At 39.2% G+C, this 10,835-nt stretch overlaps 1 protein-coding gene across 11 annotated transcripts in view; it reads right to left on the reverse strand.

Annotated features, from left to right (window-relative positions):
• Positions 1 to 9,538, reverse strand: part of LARP4 (La ribonucleoprotein 4) — a gene marked incomplete at its 3' end in the record, with an annotated part of 65,003 nt that extends 55,465 nt beyond the window's left edge. For 4 of the 11 annotated variants that reach the window (XM_084877384.1, XM_084877382.1, XM_084877380.1 and 1 more), the window contains exon 1: positions 9,361 to 9,524. In XM_084877384.1, the coding sequence (XP_084733510.1) occupies positions 9,361 to 9,378 (18 nt within the window). In that variant the 5' untranslated portion in view covers positions 9,379 to 9,524. Of the gene's footprint in view, positions 1 to 8,242; positions 8,404 to 8,951; positions 9,040 to 9,360 lie in introns of those variants that run through there. The other 7 variants (XM_084877385.1, XM_084877383.1, XM_084877389.1 and 4 more) reach the window with 5 other exon arrangements.
• Between the last annotated feature and the right edge of the window lie 1,297 nt (positions 9,539 to 10,835).

Genomic DNA, 10,835 nt, shown 5'->3' on the forward strand with positions numbered 1-10,835 from the left:
GCAAAAAAGTACCCAAAAAACTAATCCACACGAAAAAATGTTCAATTGCAATGGTCGTTGAAGAAACACAAAATGCCCTAGCTGGTTTGGCTCAGTAGATAGAGCCTCTGCCTGGGGACTGCAGGGTCCCGGGTTCAACTTCAGTCAAGGGCACATGGTGGGGATGCTGGATCCCCAGTAAGAGGCAGCCAGTCAATGATTCCCTCTCATCATTGATGTTTCTATCTCTCTCCCTTCCTCTCTGAAATCAGTAAAAATATTAAATTTTAAAAAGCAAATACTAAAAAAAAAAGTAAAACAGCCGAAACCGGTTTGGCTCAGTGGATAGAGCGTCGGTCTGCGGGTTGAAAGGTCCCAGGTTCAATTCCGATTAAGGGCATATGCATTGGTTGTGGGCACATCCCCAGTGGGGGTTGCGCAGGGGGCAGCTGGTCGATGTTTCTAGCTCTCTATCCCCTCTCCCTTTCTCTCTGTAAAAAAATCAATAAAATATATTTTTTAAAGGTAAACAATTATCTCATTTTAACCTATACAGTGATTTTTTTGATTTTTTAAAAATATTTTATTGATTTTATACAGTGAGGAAGGGAGAGAGATAGAGAGTTAGAAACATCGATGAGAGAGTCATCGATCAGCTGCCTCTTGCACACCCCCTACTGGGGATATGCCCGCAACCAAGGTACATGCCCTTGTCCTGAATCGAACCCGGGACCTTTCAGTCACCAAGCCGACGCTCTATCCATTGAGCCAAACAGGTTTCGGCTATACAGTGATTTTTTAAATGTAAGAATGCCTGGTGTGGACAAAGATACAATAAATTGGGCAACAATAAAAACAGTCATAACACTTTTGGAAAGCAATTTGCCAATGATGATATAAAAAACTTAAAAAATGTTCACTCTTTGATCTAATGCCTAAGGGCTTTATACACAAGGTAGTGTTCTTTACAGAACTACTCAACATAAGGAAAAACTGAAAACTAAAAATGTCCAAAAAAAAAAAAGCTGGTATTTTTCTGCCCAGCCAGCATGGCTCAGTGATTCAGCACTGAACTATGAACCAGGGGGTGACGCATGGTTAGATTCCCCTTCAGGGCACATGCCTGTGTTGGTTGCGGGCTCAATCCCCAGTGTGGGATGTGCAGAAGGCAGCCAATCAATGATTCTCTCTCATCATTGTTGTTTCTGTTTCTCTCTCTCCCTTCCTCTCTGAAATAAAAAATATATTAAAAAAAAAAAAAAAGTTTAACCAAGTCTTTAAAATGACATAATGAATCTGACAAGTCATTTTAACTGGAAAGCTTATTTTAAACTCTAGTTAACTATGTTTGATTCATCTTTTGACTAAAGTTCAATAAAAAGCCACATCAGAATCCTTATCTCTTCTACAGAACTAGAAGTCCTGCCGAAACCGGTTTGGCTCAGTGGATGGAGTGTCGGCTGAAAGGTCCCTGGTTCGATTCCGGTGAAGCTGAAGCGCATGTGTCCTGCTTGCGAGCACATCCCCAGTAGGGGGTGTGCAAGAGGCAGCTGATCAATGATTCTCTCTCATCGATGTTTCTGACTCTCTGTCCCTCTCTCTTCCTCTCTGTGGAAAATCAATAAAAATATATTTTTTAAAAAAAAAGAAGAAAGAAAAAGAAGTAAAGTCCTCAAGGCTACAGTTATGTATAAAAAAAATCTAATAAAGGGTGTAAATTGTCCAAGTGCCTGTTGAAACTACCTGTCAACATACACATAGTATGTAAACACACAGATACTCTCAAATTATAAAACAAAAATACTCAAATTTTTAGTCCTTAAAATTAACAGATTCATCACCACCTCTATTTCTAAGCAATACATGTCATCACCAACCAACCAATAGAAGTGCTCAATATTGAACCATTTTATGCCAATTCCAAGCTGGGAAAGAGATAAAGGAAAAAAGGGAAACATCAAATTTTTGGCAAAATAATAGCTTTAGCACTTAAGTAATGTAAACAGCCCTCAAAGAACTGAGCCATTTACTAACTATACAAATGAATTTAAAAAACCCTCAAATATCAGTATTATCAAAATAATCCTTTTCAGAAAAGGGTGCCTTTTAACAACCAGTGTTCATAGTCAAGTCAACAAAACATGTTACTTTCAAATGAAAATGACCACAAAACTGAGATGAGACTTATCTTTCATAAATATATATGAAAGCAGCAGCTCACATATGGATTTTATGTACCAGATTCTATTAGAAAGGCTTTATATTAACTGTAAATCCTCTTAACAACCCTATAAGATGGATTTTTAGTATCATCCTCACATATTAGTATTATTCTCAACTTACAGATAAAAAAACTGAAAAACACATGTAAAAAAAAAAAAACTTGCTCAAGGTCATACACTCAGAAAGTGGCTCTGCCTGAGCAGGCAGCCTGGCCCCAGAGTCCACATTCTTAACCACTCTTTTACGCAACTCTGTATATAAATGTACCTTATCATTATTACTCAATCTTTGCTCTTATTTTTTTCCTTCCTCCAATTCAAAAGACTAGTATAATCCTATTTCTCTTACCTTGCTCAAATGCATTTTGTAAATTCTATAAATTTGCATTCTCACAGCCAATTCAACAACTATTTTGGTACCAACTATGTTGCTCTATTGATAAGGGGAAAAGTGTCAATAAACACACATTCAGTGAATTTTTTATTTCCTCTGAAAAAATTATCATAAAAGGTAGGATATTTTTTATCCTAGCCGGTTTGGCTCAGTGGATAGAGCATCGGCCTGTGGACCAAAGAGTCATGGGGTCTGGGCCCTGGTTGGGACACGTGCAGGAGGCAACCAATCGATGTGTTTCTCTCACATCGATGTTTGTCTTTCCCTCTCTCTTAAAAACAAAACAAAAAAAACTTGGATATTCTTTAGAATGAAACGGGGTGAGACATCTGTTTCAGAACACAGGTGTACTATGACTGTTCAGGAAGTATGATCTCCTCTACATATTTTGCAGTTTCTGGTATCTAATGGTATGGAATGCTAGCAAACTACATGCTATACAAATCCTGATTACTTGACTTTTCTGTCCTGACACAGAAAATGCCTTTCTCATTAACATGTAATCCAAACCAAATTTAACTCATCTCTAGAATTTGGCTTCATGCCTACAGTTCATACCCTATCCCTAGTAATATTCATCTAAAGGACTCCTCTTGTGTTTGGTTTAGAGCCAGTAATTTATAAATACAGAGATAGTTTTTGAACCACAGATAGGTTCAAATGGTCTGACAAAGCAACAGACAAGAAAGGAAACATGAGTGTGATATTCAAGTTTCTTTTTCTTGCATTTACTTATGTTTATACATTAGAAAAAGTATTTTTTTCCAATAGAGCAAATATGAAATGCCTATTTGCATTTTATCATCTGTATCCCTTTAAGTCTTGCAAGTAAATGAATCTGCATTTTTCACATACTTAAATCATTTATTTTTTAATTGATTTCAGAGAGAGGGGGACAGAAAAAGAAACACTGAGTTGCTGTTCCCTTGTTTATGCATTCACTGACTGCTTCTTGTATGTGCTCTGACGCAGGATCAAGCCTGCAACTTTGTCAGATCAGGACAACACTCTAACCAACTGAGTTACTAATGGCCAGAGCTTCATTCTTATCTTCATTCTTATTAAACTATACTCAAACTATAAAAAAAATTTAATAAGGTGATTAATTACCGTTTTGTTTACCCAAATCAGAGCAAATTAGTAACAAGGCTGAGATTAGAACTCAAAAAGTTACATATCTCTTAAATCAGTGCTATCCACAGTAATTATTGTAATTACCAGAGCTGCTATCATGTAGTTTTGACAAATTTACCAAAAATATTTAAAGAACAAATTTCAGTGGTTTTGAAAGGCAACCACTAACATACTGGATAATTTACATCACAATAGTTACTGTAATGGTTAAATGCTATTGTCTGTTAAGCATTACCTAGTAATACCGTATTACAAGGCTTACTTAATATATAAACACCATAGACACCAGAAACACAAACTAATTCTGCCAGAAGCAATCATTTATCTCAAATTATAAGTAGGAACTTGAGGTTCAAAAGTCCTCACCTGCCTCAGATTATGCAAGAATTCCAAAACCCTTACAGAAAATCACAATGCAGTAACACAGAAGTTTACAATGTTTTCTAGAAGACTGAAAACCTCCCTCAAAAATTAAACTTTAAACAAAAAACTTAAGCAAAGCACAGGATAGAGGAATGATAAATTAAAATGCTATGAACACTGTTTTCATTTAAGGATATTCAAGGTTAGAATCTTTTTTATGACTTCAAATTGACAGCTAGATACATTTCTCAGCTTCCTCTACTTTCCATTCCTCAGCAATACAGATTCAGACGCCATTTCTAACTATAGGATAAAAATCTTATATATATATTTAATTTCAGAGAGGAAGGTGGAGGGAAAGATAGAAACATCAGTGATGAGAATCATGGATGGGGCTGCCTCCCGCACACTCCCTAGTGGGTAACAATAGCCATCAACTCAGGCATGTGTCCTGACCAGGAATCTAACGGTGACCTCCTAGTTCATGCTCAATCACCGATCCACACCATCCAGGCTCAAGATCATTTTTTTAGAAGTCAATTGTTTTATTTTTGTTTATTTTTTATTATTTTTGTTGTTGTTGTTAATCCTCACCCAGAGGATGTTTTTCCATTGATTTTTAGAAAGTGGAAGGGGAAGGGAGAGACAGAAACATAGATGTGAGAAAGACACATCTGATTAGCTACCTCTTGCACATACCCCAACTAGGGCCAGGAACCTGTATCCAAGGTAGGCGCCCAACCAAAATAGAACCCAGACCCTTCAATCCGTGGGGCTACGCTCTATCCACTGAGCCAAACCAGCCTGGGATCAAAATCTTTTTTTAAGCTCCTAGATAGAAGACCAAAATCACAGATTTGAAATGTACATGTGTAGTATTAAGGATCACTTCCGTTAACCGGGAATAATATGAAGCTGACATGTAGTCTGAATGAGAATTGATACACAGTAGTTGAACACCAGTATTTCTACTTTTCACATACTGTATACTTTGAAGCACCATGAGATCCTTTTACATCTTTATATTCAACTGAACCTTTTATTCCACTTTTCACACTTCAAAAACAATTACTTTATTTTCAGTCCATTATATATTTTTTGTAAATGTACTTAATATCACTGAACATACACTAAAATAGTGAAGATGATATATTTTGTGTATTTTACCATAATTAAAAATAATTTTTAATATATTTTATTGATTTTTTACAGAGAGGGAGGGGGATAGAGAGTTAGAAACATGGATCAGCTATCTCCTGTACACTCCCCACTGGGTATGTGCCCTTGACAGGAATCGAACCTGGGACCCTTGAGTCTGTAGGCCGATGCTCTATCCACTGAACTAAACTAGTCAGTGCTAAAAATAATTTTTAAGTTATGTGAGAGTGATTAAAGCATCTTAGGGTACCTAAAATTAATTGCTATCTAAAGTGGTTCTAAGTATGCATTTTCAGAGAAAACCTCAAATAGAGACAGAAATCCTATTAAAAAACAAAACAAAACACTACCAAACAATTAGAGCAGACATAACTAGCTGAAAATATTAGCTGGGGGGGAGGGATGATGTAAAAAATGAATAAAATGTTAGCAAGCATAAAAAAACATGAAAAATTTGCAAACTGCCTCCTTGGTGCTCAAAAGTTTAAATCTCTCTTTAGTAGCCAGAGGGAGTTGTTTCAAACTTACAGAATTTATTTAACAGTTTATGTTGGGACATGTTTGACAGTGTGAATTGTCCAGATACTTTTACCTCTTTCCAGAGAGCCACTGTGTGTCTCCTTCAAAACAGAGGTGAGAAAAAAATAAACTACTGAGGTCTAAAGAGCCATTTGTCTGCAAAACCAAGTTAAAAAAAAAAAAAAAAAAGTGACATCTAAGAATTATTTAAAATAAGATTCCTTGTCTGCCTACTGAAGCATAAGAATCTTTAAGTAATTTAGAATTCTAACTGCAGCTTAAACATTCACTGGCTTCAAAATCTTGGGCACATTTCTTAAATTCTTAGTTTATCTCTAAAATGGAGATAATGTCACTACGTCAAAAGTAGGCTTGTTATACACGCAAAAACACTTACCAGGCCTGACATATAGTAATTACAATACATGTGCACACCACTATTATTTTACTATTATCATTACTTTTTATATATCCCACTGATTCCAGTTATAAATCAGTAAACTGGAGTCTCTCCAGAAAAATGCACTAAGAGATTTTGAACACAATTGCAGAGGACTCATAGATCCCAGATTAGAGAAGTCCAAAGATGATCCATATGCAACTTGGTTTTATAGTAAAGTGGTTCTTAAACTCTCCTGTGCCATGGATCTCTTCTCAGAATAACGTTTTTAAGTATATAAAATACTAAGGATCACAAAATAAACCAATTATATTTATCAAAGTATTTTTAAATTTCAAATTTAGTAATAAATGTGCTTTACTAATACATTAAATAAGAAGACTCTTTATATATAAAAAATAGTAATGAGCATAAACAATGTCAAGATTATGTTAAAACTGTGATAGGATATGAAAATATTTCTCTTGCCGAAACCGGTTTGGCTCAATGGATAGAGCATGGGCTTGGGGACTGAAAGGTCCCGGGTTCGATTCAGGTCAAGGGCATGCACCTTGGTTGCGGGCATATCCCCAGTAGGGGGGTGTGCAAGAGGCAGCTGATCGATGACTCTTCTCTCATCGATGTTTCTAACTCTATCTCTCTCCCTTCCTCTCTGTACAAAATCAATAAAATATATTTTAAAAAAAGAAAAGAAAAGAAAATATTTCTCTTGTTGCATCCATTAAAATGTCAAGAATTTTCATTTCTAGATTTCAATTAGAAACTAGTGAAAATAAGCATATTTTTTTTTCCTTAACCAAGTTCATGGACTCCCTCAATTCTATCTAGGGACCCACATTAAGAACTCTTGGCTTAAGGGAAAGTGCAAAAATAAGTTCTGAAGCCAGAGCTTTATGTTCTAAAGTCAGACTTCAGACTTTAGTCCCATTATTCACACCTGAATGACCTTAGGCATCAAACTTCTGGGCTTGGGTTCACTTATTTAGAATAATTCCTATATCCTGAAGTTACAAGATCAAATATTAGTTAACAAAATGCTAAATGACTAGTGTTGTTTTTTAGTTTTCTTAATGATTTTAACACCATATATTCAGGCCCAAATATGAAGTGACATTAATTTTCAATAAAACTCATTGGAGAGAAATTTTAAATCACATACTGATTCACAAAGAAAATGATTAATGGAAACAATTTTATGTAAACAGTTTAGCTAGAGCTGTGATTTGTCATTAGAATGACATATCTAAATCTCAATCCCATTATTTCTACTAAATTACTTAACCTCTCCACCTCTCATCTATAAAACACTGCTTTGTTGTTTTAGAAACAAGAGAGGATCTAGCTTCAACACTCAATAAATGGAGCTATTATTATAGTTCACATTTTAACAAAGCCAAAGAAATCAATTTGGAACTCAAAAGTTTATTTTGGAATTATGTTGATATAAATAAAACTTCACAGTCCTTTCTTTTGCCTGGCAAAACATATACACACTGAAATCTCCACCATTTAAATGGCATAACATTCCTAACACAAAATGGCATTGTTTAAAATCATAATCTGACTTCTTTTTCTGCCCAAAGAAAACCAAGTATAAAAATCAGTCAACAGAATGGCTTCAATTAATTTTAAAACTTTTCATGATTCACCTGGAATATTCTAACGAATGTTTATTATCAATGTTGGACATACTGTAAAAGTAACTGTGTCAATTTAAAGCTCTCACATTTATCAGATACACTGAGTAGATTAAAAAGTGAGAGCATGCCCTAACCGGTTTGTCTCAGTGGATAGAGCGCCGGCCTGCGGACTCAAGGGTCCAGGGTTCGACTCAGGTCAAGGGCGTGTGCCTTGGTTGCGGACACGTCCCCGGTGGGGGGTGTGCTGGAGGCAGCTGATCTAGGTATGTTTCTCTCTCATCGATGTTTCTAACTCTCTATCCCTCTCCCTTCCTCTCTGTAAAATAAAATATGTTTTTTTAAAAAGTGAGAGCATGTCATTTTCTTTACACGGAATACTACAGAGTAAGAACCCTCCCTTCCCCGGAAAAGACTGGCCGATCAATTATACAACCTGTAAATGCCTTCCCTCATTGAAAAGATTCTTTTATGGGCATAGTTAACAAGGGCCAAGTTGCGAAGTTGCAGCTTTGCTGGTTGGACGTTTTCACAACGCAAGAACAGTATGATCTGGAATCTACTCAAAGCGTTAGCCAGGCAGTCAGCTGATGCTCACTGCACACAAGAGAAAGACAGAAATAAGAGAAATTAAACCTCGTATGTTTGTGTAAAGGCAGGTACCTATTACCTACAATTAAAATAGGCCAACAGCTGACGTTCCAATGACAAGTTTAAAAAAAGTGTTCATACTGTTAAGTAACAATACAAAAACTGCCTTTCCCTGAACTTCGGTGTCTCTCCTTTTTGGAATTTTCCTTGCAAAGGGCTTCTAGTAAGAAGAAGGAAAAAAAAACAAAAAAAACAACCAGCAAGCAAAAAAACACACACAAATAAAAAAAATAAAACGTTGCAAATAAAAAAAAGCCAAGTCCTCATTCCGGAGTCGCTGCGAGAGTAACTTTTACAAAAGGTCAAAGCGGTGCCTTTCAAGCCTTCCGAACCCTACTGGCTTCTTCTCCGCCTCGGTTCACAGCAACTCACTCTACACCCACGGGAACGTTCCAGAGGCCAAGAGTCGGGGGGACCCAACAAAATCGGGGTGGGGGGTGGGAACAGGGGGACGCGAAAAAGAAGCTTGCAACTTTCTGTCCCAGCGCACCTACCGACTTTCACCTTCTCCGCCCGCGGCCCCACATGTTGCTCGGCGCTCCCGGCGGGCCCCGCGCGCCCCGCTCCCACCCCCCGGAGCGCGCCCACCTGACCGCCCTTCCCCGCAGGCCCCGCCCCCCCGTCCGCCGCGGCCGGGCGCTCCATATGGGAGCTCTCCGCGTCCTCCGGACCTCACGCCGCGCGGACCGGGCTCCCCTCTCCGCCTCCAGTGCTCCCCGCGCCGGCCTCCCCGCCACGGCGTCCTCCGGCCGGAGCGCGCCCGACGCGGCCGCAGGCCCAGGTGCTGTGTCAGCCTCTCGGCCGCCGGCCCCGCGGCGTGCACGGCCTGGAAAGTCACATGGCGGGGGGACCGGCCGGCGCCTCCTCCACACGCCTGCCCCGAAGGGAATCGGGGCCACTCACCTCCACGAAGAGCAACATGCCGTCCCCGTTCGACCCAATCGTTCCTCGCCGCCGCCGCCGCTGCTGCTCCGAATGGCTTACAGGCCCGAGCCCCGAGCGCTAAGGATAAGGACACTCGCCCGGCCCAACCACCCGGCAGCGGCCCCGGCTCCTCCCCCGCCGTCAGTCGCCGAGCTCTGACCCGCCCAGTCCCACCCCTTTTGAAGCATCAACTGTTTCCGGTTCTAAAGAACAATTGCTTCCGGGAGGTGGGGTGGGGGGGGGCAGAGAAAAAAAAAAATCCACTCAACTCCGGCACCACCTTTTCCTCCCCTTCGGCTAATGGAATGTACTACCCTCTGCCCCAGGGGAAGGGGGAGGGGGAGCGGTCCAGGAAGGCACCATTCTGTGCGGCGGACGGGGGTGTGCAAAGGTCTTACTGCCTGTCAGCCACTGCACAACGGCCATCATGTCGCAGTGTTCATAGCTCACAATCTAGAGCTGATCAAAAGCCGAGCTTGTGCGAAATGTTCTGTTTCTTTTTTTGTTTGTTTGTTTTTGTGTGTGCGCGAAGTGTTCTGAAAGAATACCCAACCCTGCCGAAAAGGTGGTGGCTCACAGAAAAAAAATAAGAGGAGGATAAAAAAGCAGCATCTGTATTAAACGCTTACTGTGTGTTTGGCACCATTCTAAGTATTTTACAGTCATCTTAAAACCATTACTTGCAATAAATGCGATTATCCCCCGTTTACAGTTACGCCTTCTAGGAGGGCGGGTTTCGTTTAGACACACCTTTAAAGAACTTTGCCCCCCCCCCCTTTTTTTTTAATCAAATTACCCACAGCTCCCCTTAATATCGAGCTACTTTATAATAATCTGGTTAGCTTCTTCTTGATGTTTTGCCATCAATAGAAATGGAATACAAATTATATATATATATATTAGTATAAAGTGAAAATAAGTTTATTAGTGAAGCAGTGAGATAGAAGACTATTCCACAGGCAGAACAGCCAAAACAAAAATTCCTACATTTCTGTTAGATTGCCCAAATTCCTTAGTATACCTCCCTCATCAGTCCCACTTCTATATCCTGGTTCAGGCACGCACTTTGGAAAGAATCATGTCTTGGTATTTTCCAATGGATTTTTTCCATTCTATTATGTAAACTGAAGGTTTCATTTTCACTAAACTGCTGTTACTTGCTTTCAAAACCATTCTAAACCCATGTAATCTCCCTTACTTTACCTCAAGTGAATTTCTTTACTTTTTCAATTAGATAGTAAATTAATTCCCCCATCAAATTGTTGATATTTGTGTCTCATACTCTTCCTAATCTGATCATCAGTAAATGCAACATTACTTCATATCAATTAAACCAATCTCCTCACTCTCCCCCCTGAAATACAAGCTCAGCACTCACCTCCAAAGCCATGGCTCAAAGTGTCTTCCCTATCTGGAAAGCCTTCATTTATCAATCAACCTTCTCTCTCCATAAG

The sequence above is a fragment of the Pipistrellus hanaki genome (assembly GCF_964339955.1).
Source record: "Pipistrellus hanaki genome assembly, chromosome: 3".
NCBI lineage: Eukaryota > Metazoa > Chordata > Mammalia > Chiroptera > Vespertilionidae > Pipistrellus > Pipistrellus hanaki.